At 47.7% G+C, this 19,093-nt stretch overlaps 1 protein-coding gene across 1 annotated transcript in view; it reads right to left on the bottom strand.

Annotated features, from left to right (window-relative positions):
* Window positions 1–9,184: 9,184 nt before the first annotated feature.
* Window positions 9,185–19,093, bottom strand: part of LOC130111463 (long-chain fatty acid transport protein 2-like) — a 30,195-nt gene continuing 20,286 nt past the window's right edge. The window contains exons 4-10 of the mRNA XM_056278664.1: window positions 18,453–18,577; window positions 13,505–13,699; window positions 10,703–10,793; window positions 10,401–10,599; window positions 9,929–10,026; window positions 9,679–9,809; window positions 9,185–9,575 (exon numbers count right to left, since the gene is read on the bottom strand). Coding sequence (XP_056134639.1) covers window positions 9,402–9,575; window positions 9,679–9,809; window positions 9,929–10,026; window positions 10,401–10,599; window positions 10,703–10,793; window positions 13,505–13,699; window positions 18,453–18,577 — 1,013 coding nt within the window. The 3' untranslated portion in view covers window positions 9,185–9,401. The remainder of the gene's footprint in view (window positions 9,576–9,678; window positions 9,810–9,928; window positions 10,027–10,400; window positions 10,600–10,702; window positions 10,794–13,504; window positions 13,700–18,452; window positions 18,578–19,093) is intronic.

Here is a 19,093-nt window from a genome sequence, read left to right as displayed (position 1 = left end):
TCCGGGCCGCCTTTGGTCCGAGGCGGGCGGGCAGACGAATGTCCAGCAGACCGCATCCCTTGGTCCCTACCGGCGTCGGTGCGCTTGTTCCGACAGACTCGCTCCAGATGTCCGTTCTTTCCACATCCGCGACACTGGAAGTCTTTGAAGCGGCAGCTCCCCGGTCCGTGTCCTTTCCCGAGGCACCCGTAGCAGTCCTGGTGGCTGTCGCTGACCTCCCTCTGGTTCTGCGCAGTCCTGGGCTCTCGGTGTCTCCGCACTCCGACATGATCCGCTCGCATATGCGCAGATGACTGTCCCTTCTGCATGCTTTCTAATCCAGAATTCGTGCATTCGGAATTGTTCGTCAATTCCACCATCTTTTGCCATGTTAATCCCTCACCAATGGCGGCGTCCAGTAACTTTCGACGCAGCTCTTTGTTAGATGTCCCACGCACGAACTGATCTCGGAGCTGCTCCTCGAGGCTCGCGCTAAAATTGCATGTAGAAGCTAATCCTTTCAAGCTAGCAATGTAATCAGCAAAAGTCTCCCCAGACTGTTGTCGACGGCTTCTAAAAACAAATCTTTCCGCCAATACGTTCTTCTTTGGCGTGTAAAAATCCCACAACGTCTGTAGCAAGGTTGAAAAAGCAACTTCACCGAACTTTTTCGGTGATATTAAGTCCTTTAGCAAAGCAAAATTCTTCGGTCCAACCACGGACAAAAATACGGCTCTTCCCCTATCTTGCTCAATTTTGTTAGCAGACAAGAATTGCATAAGCCTTTCTTTATAACTGTCGAAGGTTTCTGCCGTTTCGTCGAACTGCAGTCCTATATCTGCACTATACAGTGCCGTCACGTACGTTAGCTGCTAAACTTGCCTGTGAATGTTCTCATTTATCCAGGTCATGGTTATCCAAAGGAGTTGAATCAAGTGCAACTGGACTTGGTATATATCCGTGAAGACGTTTCGCCTGTCGTCCAAGAGGCTTCCTCAGTTTGCGCCTTTCTGACTAGACCAAGCTAGTCTGACTGGCTGGTGATGAGACTCAGTATTTATCCTCTAGGAGCCGTAGTCAGAGCTATTGATATGCGTGGCTCTTTGTGATCAGATGTTTACCAACGCCCGTCGCTAACAGAGCCATAGATATGCGTGGCTCTTTTGTGTACCGATGTTATGGCCGCGCCCGTCCCCATCGGAGCTATTGATTTGCATTTGTTTAGCAGCGACGGTCGTTGGGGGTGTTACTTTCGACTTCATTGTTCAGTGGTCATGAGAGTCGTTGGAGCCGTTAGTGACCGGCTGTTATTCTTGGAGGCTAGGCTTCTTGAGTCTTCTCCTAAAGGAGAAGCAGACAAATGCAAATCAGTAGCTCCGATAAAGACGGGCGCTGCCATAACATCGCTACACAAAAGAGCCACGCATATCTATGGCTCTGTTAGCGACGGGCGTTGGTAAACATCTGATCACAAAGAGCCACGCATATCAATAGCTCTGACAACGGCTCCTATAGGATAAATACTGAGTCTCATCACCAGCCAGTCAGAATAGCTTGGTCTAGTCGGAAAGGCACGAACTGAGGAAGCCTCTTGGACGAGAGGCGAAACGTCTTCACGGATATATACTGTTGCGGGACAGCTCCCTGACAGACAGACAGTCTGACTAAAGTAACGCGAGATCCTGTTAGCCAATGAGAAGAGACTTAGGAATGCGTGCGTGCTGCCTATTGTTATCCATTGCACAGCACAGCGTGAGTTAGTTGTTATAGTGGTTTACAGACTGTCACACAGTGTTAGCTTAGCATAACGTGTTAGCGATCAGACGTAACATTCCTGACTCCTACACCTCGACTGAGCTGACGCTAGACAGTGACTAACCAGCGACGACCATAATAGAACCAGTAAGAGTGATTACCAGCCCCCAGAGAGAGATCAGAGTGTGCAGCCAGTGACAGTGCGAGTGTCTGCAGAGTGAGACCATCCCAGCCAGGCTAGCCAGCGTCCGTCATCGTCTGCAGACTGCAGGAGCAGTGCAAGGTGGGTTGCTAAACCCGTAGCCTAGCCCGGCTAATTAACGCCAGAGACTGTGTTGTCGCACCATAATTCCCAGCCTCCAACTACTTAATATAAGAACATCTAAACCCAGTCCCGCGACAAGTGGTGTTCAGAAGTGGTGAAATTGGATTGCATTCTGTCTCCATACAGAATAGCGGTGCTATTGCTATTTACGTTAGCGTCCTTGCTAACTAGCAACCGGCTAATTACGTGCAGTAGCACTTTATCAAGGCCATCGTTGCATGTGATCTAGATGATGTTGGAACCTACTGAGGAGATCGAGCACGTGGAGCACGGTGCTGTAGGGGGGGGAGAGGATAGCGCTGTGGAAAGCGAAATGGAAAAGCAGATGTGTCGTCTAGCCCAAATGTTTGAGCGGTCCCTCCTTAACCAAGAAAAGCAGGAACAATCAATGGAGGAGGTGAAGTGCATGCTTAAAGGGGTACTTGTCGGGCGAGTTGTGCCACATCCCCAACCTCCCGCTGTGCAGCAATTGAGCACGGGACTCCACCCGCTCCCTAGTTCCCCGCAGCCATTCAATGGCTATCAGGAGGGCTTTGATAGTGGCCATGGAGCCAGTCATAGCATTACAACATTGGAGGTGCAGGACATGGAGTTAACTACTCCACTGGTCCCCCGTCCAGACGGACCGGATGTGAGACCCCGTGAATATGCTTTGCCCCCGGGAATGGAGAATGTCGGCCCAGTAGCGGATGGCCGCAACAGAAGTCACCATCCCAAACCCCTTGTCACCAGTACTCCAGCGGAGCGGGGTGGTAGGAGCGCCAGAGCCCGGAACGCATTTCCGGAAGGGAGTCACCATTTCCTGAGCACGCCCAGCCGGGGTGACGCGGCGCCGCCTACTGGTGGTACCGGAGGGCCGCCATCCGTCATAACAAATAGTCCAGTGGTAGGGAACGGTCGGGACCGGAGTAGTAGCTACAGGAGAGAAGTAGGACACGAAAGTGAAGTGAAGCTGCTAGCTACCTACGATGGGAAGGGCGACTGGGACTCCTTTATTGGCCCGTTTGAGAGGATGGCCCGGAAGCGGAATTGGAGCAAGGAAGTCTGCCTGGACATGCTCTACCTGCGACTGCGAGAAGGCGCTATGTCATTCGTTATGGCGCAACCGACTCCTATCCGCGAGGACTACGACAAGCTGGTGGAGCAGCTACGGCGCCGTTTCGGACGAGAAATACCCGAAAGTACTGCCCGCCGTAAACTGAGCGAGGTTCGGCAGGGGAAGGAGACTAGCCTGTCTGAATTTGGAGAGGAAGTACGGAAGCTGGTTACGCTAGCCTATCCAGGGGTCGACGTCGGACTGCAGGAGGAGTTCGCGGCCGAGGCGTTCCTGCGAGGCCTGCGCAACCAAAACATCGCCTACGAAGTCCTGGGCTCCGAACCTAAGACCCTGGCAGACGCCCTCAAGAAGGTAGAAGCCCGAGAATACGACTATCGAGCAACGCTTGGAAGGGAGGGCGAAGCTAAGGGGCGGATTCGCCGAGTGTCATGGGATGATGAGCGTAAAGGGGGAGCGCCAAACCCGACATCGACGGCCACCGGCGCGACGCAGTCCGACCTAAATGCTGACATCAAGGAGTTGAAAGCCGAGGTAGCGGCGCTGCTGCAGGAAATGCGGCGTTCCTGGAAACCGTCCCCCCCGCAGCTGACATCCGACACAGCCGAACAGAAGAAGGAGGAACGGGGCAGAACTCTAGAGCGGCCGGCGAGCAGCACTAATGGGCAGCGGCGTTACCAATCACCGAGTCCGGGCGCCACCCCTAGAGGCTCCTGTTACCAGTGTGGAGGCCAGGGCCACTTCAAACGAGACTGCACCTCCCGCTCACCGAGCCCTCACGTCAAGGAAAAGGCCGATAGCCAGCCAGCACCCCGCATAAACCGAGCAGCAGGAGATGGTCCTAGTCTGGTAGTGCCCATCACGGTCAACAAACTGGAACTCAAGTGCGTTGTGGACACCGGCGCGGAGGCGACCGTCATGTCTGAAGACACCTTCCGTCAGCTGGAGCTAGCTGGTCAGCCAAGTGTGGGGACTGCCGTCCTGAGGAACGCGGAGGGGGGGAAAGAAATGACCGAGACTCCGAAGTATAGAGTCACCATCCGCTTGGGCCGTAAGACCAAGGACTGGGACGTCTACGTCGCACCCATCCGCGACCCCTTTCTCCTGGGTCTGGACTTTATGCTAGCCGCCAGAGTCACAGTTTCGGTCGGAGGACAAGTACACGTTGATGGAGAACCGATCGGCACTGTCGTCATAGGCAGGTCGCTAGGAGAGTACACGGTTTCCAGAGTACTGCTGGAGTGCCCCTCGACTTTACCAGCGGAGAGCGAACGCGACGTCTGGGGTCTAGTGGAAGGCCCAAAGCCAGGAATTTCTGCCGTCCTGGAGCCCACTGGCCTTGCAGAAGGAGTCTCTTCAGGCAGTGTAGTAGTCGACGTTGCCAAGAGAGTCCCTGTGCGACTATGCAACTTGTCGCCCCGCGAAGTGACCCTAAGGAGAGGTGTTTGCTTGGGCGTGTTGGTTGAGGCAGAGGAAACCCCGTCCCTAGAGCCGAACCCCACGAACCCGGCGGAGAAGGAACAAGTGTCAGTGCGACGGCTGGAGTCCGCAACAGCCTTGGATCTACCAGACCATCTGTCATCCCTGTATGCAGCCGCCAGTAAGGAGCTCGAAGAGGGGCAGCAGAGAGCCCTACTGCAGCTTCTGGTCAAGCACAAGGAGGTCTTTGCAGCAGCAAACGACGACCTGGGCTGTTTTGATGCTGTCCAGCACCGCATCGACACCGGAGAGGGACGCCCAGTACGCCAGGCAACCCGCCGCACACCGCTGGGGTTCCAGCAAGAGGAGGAACAGCACCTCCAGGAAATGCTGAAGGCTGGAGTGATAACGCCATCGACGTCTGAGTGGGCTTCACCTGTGGTCCGGGTGAGGAAGAAAGATGGAGGCGTTCGATGGTGTATCGACTACCGAAGACTCAATGAACTGACGCTGAAGGACGCGTACCCGCTTCCAAGGATTGAAGAGTGTCTGGACACCCTGGAAGGCGCAACCGTGTTCTCCACGTTAGACATGCAGAGTGGATACTGGCAAATTGGAGTCCATCCTGCTGACCGATGCAAGACGGCCTTCATTACTCGCTATGGCCTGTACGAGTACGCCCGAATGCCTTTCGGACTCTGCAACGCACCAGGCACCTTCCAGAGGGCCATGGAGGTTGTCCTGCGCGGGTTGCAGTGGAAGAGCCTCCTCGTGTACCTAGATGACGTCATCGTCATTGGCCGCAGTGTTGAAGATGGGTTGAAGAACCTGGCCATCGTCCTCGAGCGGGTCCAAGCCAGCGGGCTCAAGCTCAAGCCCTCAAAGTGTCATCTCCTGCGCAGCGAAGTGCTTTTCCTGGGCCACATAGTGAGCAGACAGGGGATCGCTCCCAACCCCGAGCTGGTGAAGGCAGTGGAAGACTGGAGTCCACCCTCCAACATCACGGAGCTCCAGGCCTTTCTTGGGCTGTGCAACTACTACCGACGCTTCGTCCGCAACTTCTCTCTCATCTGCAACCCGCTGTACGCCTACCTCGCCGAGGAAGTACCCATCTGGATTCAGCGGAGGCGGCACGCACTGCTGCAGATTCCGGCGTCAGGAGAGAACCTGCCGAGTACACCAGGAGAAGACCTCGGGGATCCGGAAACAGAGGCAGCGGACGACAAAGAGATTGAGCGACAGGAGGATATCGGTGGACTGGCGGAGGATCAGGGGTTCGAGAGCGATGACGACCTCGACCTACGTCTGGAAGACGTGTTCCCCGATGAGGAAGATGACACATCGGGCCCCCCCACGGAAGCCCCACGAAAGCCCCATGAAAGCCCCACGAAAGCCCCATGAAAGCCCCACGAGCGCCCAGGTGTCTCCCTCCTTGTCTCCGCCCTTGGCTGCCAGCAGTTCTCCAGGGGAGCCGACCACTACTCGACGCCGAGAGGCCACAGCCCGTGTTCCAGGCGGGCAGTCTTCCGCCCCTGACCCAGAGGGAGCCGAAGCAGACGTTGCTGAGCCCCTGCCCCTCCCCACCACTAGACGGGGCAGACCAGTCCGGCCGCCTGCCTGGCTCCGGGACTCTGTTCGAGACTGATCTTGATGGACGTGACTAGTTGACTTAGGGGGTTACTAGGCTAGTCACAGGAGTCCTACTTTAATAGTGACCACCCAACCAGTTTATTTTGACGCCCTTAGTTCCGGGCCTAGTTGTGTGCCGGGTGTTTTGTCCCGGGTGTAATTCCGACTCTAGTTCCCAGAGTTATTTTATCTTTATGTTGAAGGGACTCAACAATCTAAAGGGGGGGTAGTGTTGCGGGACAGCTCCCTGACAGACAGACAGTCTGACTAAAGTAACGCGAGATCCTGTTAGCCAATGAGAAGAGACTTAGGAATGCGTGCGTGCTGCCTATTGTTATCCATTGCACAGCACAGCGTGAGTTAGTTGTTATAGTGGTTTACAGACTGTCACACAGTGTTAGCTTAGCATAACGTGTTAGCGATCAGACGTAACATTCCTGACTCCTACACCTCGACTGAGCTGACGCTAGACAGTGACTAACCAGCGACGACCATAATAGAACCAGTAAGAGTGATTACCAGCCCCCAGAGAGAGATCAGAGTGTGCAGCCAGTGACAGTGCGAGTGTCTGCAGAGTGAGACCATCCCAGCCAGGCTAGCCAGCGTCCGTCATCGTCTGCAGACTGCAGGAGCAGTGCAAGGTGGGTTGCTAAACCCGTAGCCTAGCCCGGCTAATTAACGCCAGAGACTGTGTTGTCGCACCATAATTCCCAGCCTCCAACTACTTAATATAAGAACATCTAAACCCAGTCCCGCGACAATACCAAGTCCAGTTGCACTTGATTCAACTCCTTTGGATAGCTGCTAAGCTGCTAAGCATCGTTCAAAAATTACCGGTCAAGACGGGTGCAACCCATTGCACATAAAAATAAAGAGGAAAATCCCACCCTCGTCGCCAAAACTTGTCATGTATCTACAGGATAACTGAATTATACAACGATCAAGGTGTATCTTGGTCTTTCTGTTTTATTTGCTAGACCGTAGTAACATTACGAAACGACTGCGTTAAGCAGGTACGAAAACATATGAGTTACGCTCTTGCTCTGTCTTCTTCTTCCAATCAACTATACCTGGGCTTTTTTTTTTTTTTTACATGGTGACGCTGGTCACTCGGCTTGGGTCCTGGGCTGTTCCGGTGGCGTCTGGACACTACTTGGCATCCTGTTCATCATATTCGTCATAACTTCATGAATTTTATATAATTCCATTATAATTATCCTGTTTCAATGTTGTGTTCTGTAAATTGTGTAAACACAACATCCATTGCACGTTGTCTGTCTTCGGAGAGATATCACCCCTCTGTTGCTCTCCCTGAGGTTTCCTCCGATTATTTCTTCATGTTAAAGGTTTTTGTTTTTTTTAGGGAGTTGTCCCTTATCTGATGCGAGGGTCTAAGGACAGGATGTTGTGTTGCTGTAAAGCCCCTTGTGGGTTATACAAATACAATTGACTTGACTTGGCTCTTGCTAACTAGCCACATACTGCTCCTTCTCTCCACCTACACCAGCCCAATGTTACACAGGACACATACCCACATCCAGCTTCCCAACCCACAGACATGGCCTGTAGGGATTCCCGACCAAGCTGGAGGCAACAGGGGGTTTGAACCGGCATCCCTGTATTGGTGAGCAATGGAATAAACCGCTACACTACCCAGACACTGTTCACTAGTTTTCTTTCCACCCATATCAGGGTTAAAAATCACAAAAAATATCAGGGAAATTGTTCAAGAGATCGTCATCTACTACTACTACTACGACTACTTTCGGCTGTTCCCGTTAGGGGTCACCACAGCGGGTCATCCGTTTCCATCTCTTCCTGTCCTGTACATCTTCCTCTGTCACACCAGCCACCTGCATGTCCTCTCTCACCACATTCATAAACTTCCTCTTTGGCCTTCCTCCTTTCCTCTTCCCTGGCAGCTTCATATTCAGCGTCCTTCTCCCAATATACCCAGCATCTCTCCTCCATACATGTCCAGACCATCTCAATCTTGCCTCTCTTGCTTTGTCTCCAAACCGTCCAACCTGAACTGTCCCTCTAATATACTTGTTCCTAATCCTGTCCTTCTTTGTCACTCCCAATAAAAATCTTAGCATCTTCAACTCTGCCACCTCCAGCTCCGCCTCCTATCTTTTTGTCAGTATCACTGTCTCCAGACCATATAACATAACTGGTCTCACAACCATTTTTAAACTTTCCCTTTAACTCTTGCTGGTACCCTTCTGTCGCAAATCACTCCTGATACTCTTCGCCACCCCCTCCACCCTGCCTGCACTCTCTTCTTCATATCTCTCCTGCACTCCCCGTTACTTTGGACAGTTGACCCCAAGTATTTTAACTCATTTGCCTTCATCACCTCTACTCCTTGCATCCTCACTGTCCTCCCTCTCATTCACATATATATATTCCATCTTGCTCCTACTGGCTTTCATTCCTCTTCTCTCCAGTGCATACCACCACCTGCAACCCACTCTTGCTACAGATCACAATGTCATCTGCAAACATCACAGTCCATGGAGACTCCTGCCTGATCTCGTCCGTCAACCTGTCCATCACCATTGCAAACAAGAAAGGGCTCAGAGCCGATCCTTGATGTAATCCCACCTCCACCTTGAACTCATCTGTCTTTCCAACCGCACACCTTACCATTGTCACACTTCCCTCATACATATCTTGCTCTACTCCTACATACTTCTCCACAATTCCCGACTTCCTCATACAATACCACACCTCCTCTCTTGGCACTCTATCATATTCTTTCTCTAAATCCACAAAGACACAATGTAACTCCTCGCCTTCTCTATACTTCTCCATCAACATTCTCAAAGCAAACATCACATCTGTAGTGCTTTTTCGTGGCATGAAACCATACTGCTGCTCGCTGATCGTCACCTCTTCTCTTAACCTAGCTTTTATTACTCTTTCCCCTTTTTTTCAAGGGATCGTCATCTAAATGTACCTAATTAAGACACATTGCCTTTTCACTTTATTAATATATTTTCAACACAATCATTCCTCTCAAAATATTGCAATAAACAGCATACAACAATCTTGGTAAAGCCTTTATAAAATAACTGAAATAAGTTTACCGTAAGTGCTTAACAGGTTGGTCTGAATTTACACCGCATTTATTCACCTTATCCTCTGATGCATGCTTGAGACATTGTGTGTCATGATTAGATTCTAAAGTGGCAGGTCTCGCTCAGATCAGCACAAAGCATCTGATACCGCAGATGTCTAGAGTTTGATCTTTCCCTCTGAGATTAAACTGAATATGTCCTGAGTCATGGGGACATAGCCCTCTCGGCCCTCCAGATAGTACAAGGGCTCAGTGATGATGGCTGGGTCGAAGCCCTCCTCCGCTAGCCTCACCTTCATCTGCTTAAAGGTCCCAGTCACTGCCAGTGAACTCTGTCAAAGAACAATTGTGCAAAGGCATTTATTCCTAGTTTATCTTTGGAGGAATACATTTTTTGCACTACAAGATCTGTAAATATCGTGAAGGAGAATTTACCTGTACACGAATGAAATAGGGTCGTGCGTAGCTGGGGAGGTAGGCGTTGACATGCTGGTACGTAGCGCTGGTATCAAACTCCATGCCATCTTTCAGTTTGACTGATGCCATCCCGATTCTCCCCTCATGTCCTAATTTATCCAGTTGAAGGCAAAGGGATAAGCAGATACAGAGCAAACATACGGTGACAAGTTTATCGTTTAAGCTCATATCCAAGGCCTCAAACGTGACAGAATAATGAAGTTATTACCTGGCACCTTCACACCGTAGACATTAGCCTCTTCAATGCAATCTATCATGTTCAAAAGATCGGCCACCTCTGTGGTCGCCACATTTTCACCTTTCCACCTGTTCATGATTACAACAGCAGGATGGTGTATCCGTGTCAGTGAGAACAGGGCTAGGCAGTAAGTCAATATTATTGTTCATCGTCTTTCAGTGATATTGTATCAGGATGAAATTTGCATCTTCTCAGTTAATGATAGCGAGAATCTAATACCTCAAATTTCTCACAAAATGAAGTGTAATATATTTGAGGGAGTATTGCCAATCAGTTCAATGTGATGAACTCAGCTGGATTCTTAAATATAGTATTTTTACATATGTAACCAGATATTGGGATATATATTCCCTGTGATTATAGTGATAATAACATTTTCTGTGTCCAGGACCTCACTTGAGAATAGACAAAGGTCATAAGAGGATCTTTATAACTTAATGACCTGAAGGTGTCTCCAATACGGTCTTGAAAGTAGATGAAGCCTTCCTGGTCTATCTTTAGGAGGTCACCAGTGTTAAAGTACTGGTCTCCTTTCACAAACACGCCACTTAGCTTCTTCTTCTCTGTCTGCTGCCTGTTTTTGGAATAGCCGACAAACGGTGACGGCCTTCCAATCTTGGCAACCAGCAAACCAGTTTCTCCTAGTGTTCAAACCCACATGAAGCCAAACCATAATAGTTAATTGTAAAACCTGAATGCCAATTTAGAGCGACAAAAATTATCTTATTTTCTTCTTTTTTTTACCTCTTGGGACTTCAATACAGAATCCTCTGGAGTCTTTGACTGGCTCCTCTTTCTCTGTGTCGAACCTTATGAGGGCATATGGGCACACAGCCTGAAAAGTTAATTCAGAAATGTGATTAAAAAAAAACGTCAGAATAAAATTACATGAAATTCATTAGCTACATAAGGTTACTAAAAGCAGGAGGAATGCAATGTAGAGGGCCAAAAGTGGATAGCGGAATAAGACATCTGGCCTGCAGAACATTCATGTATGATATAACTGTGATGACTCCAACGATCCAAGGTACACAGTGGATCCAAAGCTCGTTGGAGAATGTGGCTACATGGTCTCGGTGCAATTCAAACCAGGAAAATCTGGGAGCCTAAGTAACCTGAAAGGAAAGCTGACAAAAACATCATTATTCAAGGGGCTGAGATCCCAATGATTCAAGAACAAGGAATCCGATGCCTTGGAGAGAATTATGACAGGACCCTGAAGGACAGCGGCAACCTCAAAGACACCATGACTCAACTAAACATCTGGCTCAAGGCAACTGACAACAAACAGCTGCTTGGAAGGTTTAATGTATAGTGTTTCCAGTATGGCATCGTACCTACAATGCAATGGCCATTCCTGCCATACGACGTCCCTGTGACTCAAGTGGAAGCAATGGAGAGACTGTGCAGCAAATTCTTGCAAAATTGGCTGGGTGTCCCTCCAACTTTTTGCTTGGTCAGCCTGTACAGCAAGACCTCCTAGCTCCACTTACCAGTCTCATCGGTGGTGGAAGAATTCAAAGGCACCAAGGCAAGAGCAGTCAGTACACTGCTAATGTCTGAGGATGAGGAAATCAGACATGTTAACAAGACTCAAGTGTGGCAGGAAGTGGAAGCCTCAGGAAGCAGTGAGGGAAGCAGAAGCATACTGGAAACATCAGGACATCGTTGGGGTAGTCTGTCAAGGACGGCTATGACTTGGAAACTACAATGCCAAGAGATGGAGTAAGGCGAATGCCAAAGGTAAGAGAGGACTCGTGGTGCAGAGGGTTTGAGAGGCAGCGGAAGAAGACCGCCACATAAAAGTGGTAGGACTCACCTGCCAGGGACAGTGGATGCAGTGGGATCAGACACTCGAATGATTGTTGTCCTGGAAGGAACTCTGGGGTACCGACCAGGGCAAATTGACCTTCTTCCTGCGTGCTGTGGCTGACCTCATTGCCAACTCCAAACAATCTAAAGATCTGGGGCAAAGAAGACAACCCATCCTGCAAGCAGTATGGAGCAACCCTTTGCACCCTGAATCACATCTTAACTGGAATTCCCAAAGCACTGACAGAAGGCCGATACAAGTGGAGGCATGACAACGTCCTTACAGAAATTGCCAGATGCACAGACCTGCAGAGGGTCAAAACCAATAAACACCAGGCATTACGACCTGAAGTTGTCAATCTCCAAATGGAAGGAGATAAGGTTCCTTGGGCAAGAACAACTGCCAAGAACCCATGCTCCATTTCGCATCAAGCTTCCAACTGGGAGATGCAAGTGGACCTGAAGAAGAGACTTGCCTTTCCAGAAGAGGTGGCAGTAACTTCACTCCGACCAGACATGGTTCCTCTATCCAGGAGAACAAAAACTGTCTTCGCAGCCACACTCACAGTGCCCTGGGAGGACAGGCTAACCGTCTCTCATCAACAAGAGAAAGCCAAGAACCAGGATTTAATTGATAAGGCTCTTGTCAATGGATGGTATGCAACCTTATTTCCCATCCAAGTTGGCAGCCATGGTTTCCCAGCAACATCAGTGCGCTATTTCCTACAGAAGATGGGTTTGGAACCCAAACAACTGAAGCAAGCCAATGGGGAGATAGCCATGGCAGCTGAGACCAGCTCAAGATGGTTGTGGTTGATGAGAACCCTTCTGCAGGTGAAGGCTAATTTGGTCTTTGCTGTCCCACTCAGGTGAGGCATACAGGCTAAGGAGTGAAACGCTTGTGACCCTGAGATATCTGCTAAAGATGCAGAAGGGTTCATCACAATGCGAATGCTCTGACCACCCTGCCACCAAGGAATACCATCAAGAGGAGTAACTTGCAACATTTTAAGTAGCTCCTACAGTTTCTGGTTTTTGCAAAGCATCTCTGATGTTTATTTCACTTAGATAGTCTTGTGTTTTTGTGAGGGCAGTTCAAATATGAATGTTGATTACTTTTAATCTTTGACCATGTATCAGCTATACTATGTTCACATTGTTTGGATGGATGCCTGGGGCTCGTGTAGCACGTGATGCCATGAAGTGCCTTCTCCTGTGTGAGCTAGTGAAGGCCTGTGATTGTCTGTTGGTTGGTGGCAAAGGAATATTTGGGAAGTTCATTCGAGAGTCACAAGACCTGAAGGGATGGTCATGGAGAATGATGAGCTGGAAGATGAGGACAAGGGGAAACCCGATCAATGAATTCTCTGAGCAACATCTGATATCCATTAGGGTAACAGTCCAATAATAAAGATGAGCTACTTCTTCCGACCAGGATGAGGGAGAAACTGGGTACACACCATTATGATCGAAACAATGGGCATGTTTGTGCTGCATGCTAGGGACTGTGCTCTGAGATAAGGGCATGAACTTAAGCAACTAGGCTTGTGCGTCATGTTCGTGAGCATATTCAAGTGTGACAATACTGAAAGAGATTTTTGTCTCGCTCCTCATTTAATGTCAGAGTGGAATTGCCATGACAGTTTTTCATAGTATGTACATTCCATAAAATAGACATACACTCAGCTGAATAGACAAAACACAAGCCAGTAAAACATTGCTCTCCTCACTTACTTTGTGGAGAAAATTCTCCCTGCCGATAGCGCCAATTTTTCCAGTGTAGTTAGCAAATGAAATATTGCCCTCAGTAGCTCCATAGAATTCGAAAATAGAAATATTTCCAAAACGTTGCAGGACCTCTGTCCAGGTGTCAGCTCTTATCCCATTACCCAAAGCCAGTCTGACTTTGTGATCTTTTTCATAGTCTCTCTGAAACAAACCAATTGAACGGAGAGTTAAAACCTGTTAAGTGTAGGATAGGACAATAAAATTACAAATATCCTATCTTTCTAACTCTATATGAGTTACCTTTGTTTGAGGATATACATTTGACTTGGCTACGAGTTTAGGCAATGAGACAATATCTGTGGAGAATGCCTGATATGCGACCGAGGCACGTGCTTGATACTGTTTCCCTTTAATTTACGTAATGATTAAGTTTCACTTGTTTCACTTATAAAGCTTGTGTCAATGTATGAATCAAGTGTATCAGTTGAATATATTGTGCATTATTGCACTATAATGTATGTAATCATTTAGTGCCTCATTGAGTGGTTATTGTAAATCTGTTAGTGCTTGTTGGGCCTATTGCATGTCTATCTGTCCTGGAAGAGAAGTCTGTCCTCTGATGCTCTTCCTGAAGTTTTTCCCATTTTTTGTCCTCAAAAGGCTTTGTTCTAAGGAGTTTTTCCTTATCTGCATCAAGGGTATAAGGATAGGATTTGTGATAAGTATTAAATAAATAAATCTGACTTGACATGAGTAGAGTTCACTTGGATTAATAGCCTGAACACCTCCTACGTGCGAGGGTCTTTGTCTTGGTGCATGGTTAAGTTAGTACTTCTAGTTAATGCTAGATATGGTTAATGCTTAACCATATCAGTCTTGATATTTTGACGAAACTCGTGTCCGCTTGTCAACCAACTACTTGCCTACCCTTTACCAGCAAAACGTTTTAAAGACCTCTGGCCTTTCCTGGGACCTACAATGCGAGACGTCGTTAATTTATCATTTACTACTGGCACTGTTCCCAGTAGGGATGCAACGGTTTTCGGTTTAAAACCGAACCGTACAGTCCGCCCTGTACGGTTCAATCCGCCCTTATGGACCGTGGGTTTTCGGTTTTGCAGTTAAAATGTGCGTGAATAGTTGACAGGCATTTCTTACTGCCGGAGAATGGATTTTTCACAGTGTGCCTGTGTGCAGGCAGGCTGAGACAGCTTGCTGCAGAAAACCCCGCCCACGAGTAAATATCCAATCACTGTTAGTCCCCCACCCTCACTCCCCTTGTAACTGGAGCCGACAGTCGAGTTGAAAAGACGGCGGTAGCTCGCAGAAGCAGAAAAAAAAGTCATGGCGAGTGGAGGAGTAGAGAGAGAAAAGTTTGAAGAAGCACCGTCTTCATACAAATCTGCCGACATTTCGGGTTTCCTGTTGAATACAACGATGAAGGAGACAAAACAGTGGACAGAAATAACACTGTGTGCTGCAAGCATTGCTTGACCCATGTCCCCGTACTACGCAAGTGGAAACACTTCCAATATGAGCCAGCATCTCCACCGTCACCACCCAGATGTCTCGCTCTCTGGAAGCAGGACAGACGCACAGGTAACCGCACCAGTGAACAAAACAACCGTCTATCGGAGATGCTTTCCAACAAACCTATAGCGCCAACTCAGAGAAACACAAAAAAAGTAACCCGTGCAGCGGGGGCGTTCATTGCTAAAGACATGCAGCCCTTTTCGGTGGTGGGAGATGTGGGCTTTCGTCAGTTAATGCATACACTCGATCCGCGCTACGTTATTCCCTCCCGAACTTATTTCAGCAACAATGTAATTCGAAACCGAACCGAACCGAAACCGTGACCCAAAAACCGAGGTACGAACCGAACCGTGGGCTAACTGAACCATTGCACCCCTAGTTCCCAGTAGTGTTAAGACGGCTGTGCTCAAATCTTTATTTAAGAAACCCGACCTCAGTCCAGGGTCTCTTGATAACTATTGACCAGTCTCTAATCTTCCATTCTTTTCTAAAGTACTAGAGAGAGTTGTTTATCAACAACATTCGACTCATATAGAAGAAAACTATCTATATGAACCTTTCAATTGGCTTTCAGGGCCTGTCACTCCACTGAAACTGCTCTGACCAGAGTGGTGAACGATCTTCCACTTGCTATGGACTCTGATTCCACCTCTGTGCTTCTACTACTGGACCTCAGTGTAGTCATTGACACCCTTGAACACTTTATACTATTAGACAGAATGGATTATAATTTTGGTGTCTCTGTCTTAGCTCTCTCTTGGTTCAAGTCCTACTTATCTGGAAGAACACAGTGTGTCTGCTATAATAATATTACATCAAAATGATCTGACGTTAAATATGGCATACTTCAGGGCTCGGTTCTTGGCCCGCTACTTTTCTCTCTATATTTCACCTCTTGGCCAAAATTACACAGTCATGGAATAAATTTCCATTGCTATGCGGATGATACTCAGCCGTATGCTAATCAGGGCTGATGATCATATTCAAATGACTAATTTAGAGGCCTGATTGGCTGCTGTGAAAAATTGGATCAATATCAATCAACTCTGTGATTTCACAAAGTGTGGCAGCCAAACAGCTTGGCCTTTCGTTCAATCCCAGCCTTTCCTTTGATAAGCACATTAAAGAACTCACCAGTACTGTCTTTTTTCACCTATATAACATAGGTAAAATTTTATCTTTCCTGTCCGTGGCTGATGCTGAGACTCTAATACATGCATTTGTTTCATCCAGACTTGATTACTGTAATTTTCTGTTTTCAGGTCTGCCATATGCTAGTACTAAAAATCTTCAGATGGTTCAAAATAATGCAGTTAGAATCCCAACTAAAACTAGAAAATGTGGCCGTGTTACACCAATTCTTGCCTCCCTTCATTGGCTTCCTAGCCATGTCAGATCAGTCTTCAAAGGTGCTTTTGCTGACTTGTAAAACCTAAATGGTTTTGCCCTGTCATACCTGTCTGATCTCCTTAAACCGTACATTCCATCTCAAGCCCTCCACTCTCAACAGGGCTCCTGTGTGTACCTAAAGTTAAAAAGAAGTCAGCTGGTGGCAGGGCCTTTTCCTATCGGGCCCTGTTCTTGTGGAATAACCTGTCTGCTGCCGATAGACAATCAGGGTCTGTTGAGTCCTATAAATCCAAACTTAAATCTCATCTTTTTGCCTTAAACAACAATTAGTTGCCTTTACATTAAGTACTTCATGACCTGTACTACATGGCAGGTCGGTTTCTGTCTCAATGAATTTACCAAGCACTGTTCTGCCGATGAAATTATAGAGTATAGATTATTGACTACTGTAAACTGTTCTCTTTTCTCACATGTCTTTTCTCTCTCTCTCTCTCTCTCTCTCTCTCTCTCTCTCTCTCTCTCTCTCTCTCTCTCTCTCTCTCTCTCTCTCTCTCTCTCTCTCTCTCTCTCGCTCTCTCTCTCTCTCTGAATAATGTCTTCTCCTTTCTCTTCTTCTGTGTATGTGAATGGCATAATGTGAGTGTCCCCGTGTGCACGTGTAGTCTGTCCTCCCATGTCTCCATTGTGATGGTGGTCACCATCTGGACACTTCTTGGCATCCTTCTCATCACATTTTTTATATATCTTATAAATCCATATAATTTTGTTATCCCGTTTCAATGTTGTATCCTTCGCTATCTGATGTGTGACAAATGTCTTTTCTTGTCTCTTCCCCCGTGTATGTGAATGGTGTGATATGAGTCTCCCTTGTGTGCATGTGTAGTCTGTCCTGCTAGGTCTACATGATGATGGTCCTAGGCTGTTCCGGTGGCATGTGGACACTGCTTGGCATCCTCCTCATCATTATTCTTCATATATCTTATAATTCCATTATAATTCTGTTATCCTATTTCAATGTTGTACTATGTAAATTGTGTTTTATTCTGTACATGCAACATCTATTTTGTGTCTGTCTGTCTGGGGAGAGATCCCTCCTCTGTTGCCCTCCCTGAGGTTTCTTCCTATTTTTTTCTCCCTGTTGAAAGTTTTTTTTTTTGTTAGGGAGTTGTTCCTTATTTGATGTAAGGGTCTAAGGATGGGATGTTGTATTGCTGTACAGTCCACTGAGGCAAAATTGCAAATTGTGATATTGGGCTACACAAATAAAATTGACTTGACTTGACTTACCTTTAGGTCCTACTGATGTGAATCCCCACCCCACCCTACCTTAAATCTTTTGCACCCCTCCAACCAACTATTTTTCTGCATGATCGCTGTGGACGTATGAGTCTGTCTGTCATGAGCCTCGGCTCTCTGTCTCTCTTATCCTCACCCTCTATTTCCATTGACATGGGCACTGATTTTTAGGCACTCTTGTTTGCGTTTTGTTTTGACTTTTATTTACTACTTCTTCACCATTTGGGACAACTCCAGATATCCATCATTCTCACTGTCTATTGTGCCTCTGTCTCCACGAGTGTTATGTGTCTGTGACTGCCTGTTGTGTGTATGAGAGCTCTATTCTACTTCAGGATGTTTCACATGTTTCTGCATTCAATGCCGTCCGAGCGTGCACTTCTATTTTTTGTATAATTTCATAATCAAAATGTGTGATCATTGTGTGTTCTTTTTCAAAATATGTTACCTCATTGTCTGCCTTGCCCACTTGGTACCTGTTGCATGCCTATCAATCTTGGAGGAGGGGTCACCTGCCCTATATGATGCTCTTCCTCTGGTTTCTCTCATTTTCCCCCACATTTATCCCACCTTTCCTCATCTGAAATTTACTATACCTACCTTTTTATCCCTATGTAAATATGAACATCTCTTGAGAATGTAACTGGGATATAGGACTTACACAAATAAACTTGCTTTAATTTGACATAAAAAAAACAAGTGAAACTAACGTGACTTACAACATTCTGCCCAACGATAATGATTAGACTATACTTAGGCAAGAGAGGTACTTTACCTTTGGTGTGTTGCAGAGGTAGCGCATAGTCTCTCCTATGTACTGTATTACAGTCACATTGTACTTCCTACAGTCATCCCAAAACCGAGAGGCAGAGAATTTACGTCTCAAAACGACAGTGATACCTAGGAATAGAAAAGTACATGTTTACTTTGTAAGCTCATATTTATTTATTTATTTATTTATTTTTAATTTTCTCCCCAATTGTATCCAGCCAATTACCCCACTCTTCCGAGCCGTTCTGGTCGCTGCTACACCTCTGCTGATCTGGGGAGGGCTGCAGACAACCACATGCCTCCTCTGATACACCAGCCTCCTCTGATACGCCAGCCGCTTCTTTTCACCTGACAGTGAGGAGTTTCACCAGGGGAGACATAGCGTGTGGGAGGATCATGCCATTCCCCCCAGTCCCCCCCCCCGAACAGGTGCCCTGACCGACCAGAGGAGGCGTTAGTGCAACGACCAGGACACATACCCACATCCGGCTTCCTGCCCGCAGACACAGCCAATTGTGTCTGTAGGAATGCCCGACCAAGCCGGAGGTAACACGGGGATTCGAATCGACGATCCCCATGTTGGTAGGCAATGGAATAGACCGCCACGCTACCCGGACGAAATCATATTTTTCTATATCTTTTCCA

This window comes from Lampris incognitus, chromosome 4 (assembly GCF_029633865.1).
Source record: "Lampris incognitus isolate fLamInc1 chromosome 4, fLamInc1.hap2, whole genome shotgun sequence".
Lineage (NCBI taxonomy): Eukaryota > Metazoa > Chordata > Actinopteri > Lampriformes > Lampridae > Lampris > Lampris incognitus.
Note: the sequence above shows the minus strand (reverse complement) of the source record. Positions and strands in the feature narration are given on the sequence as shown.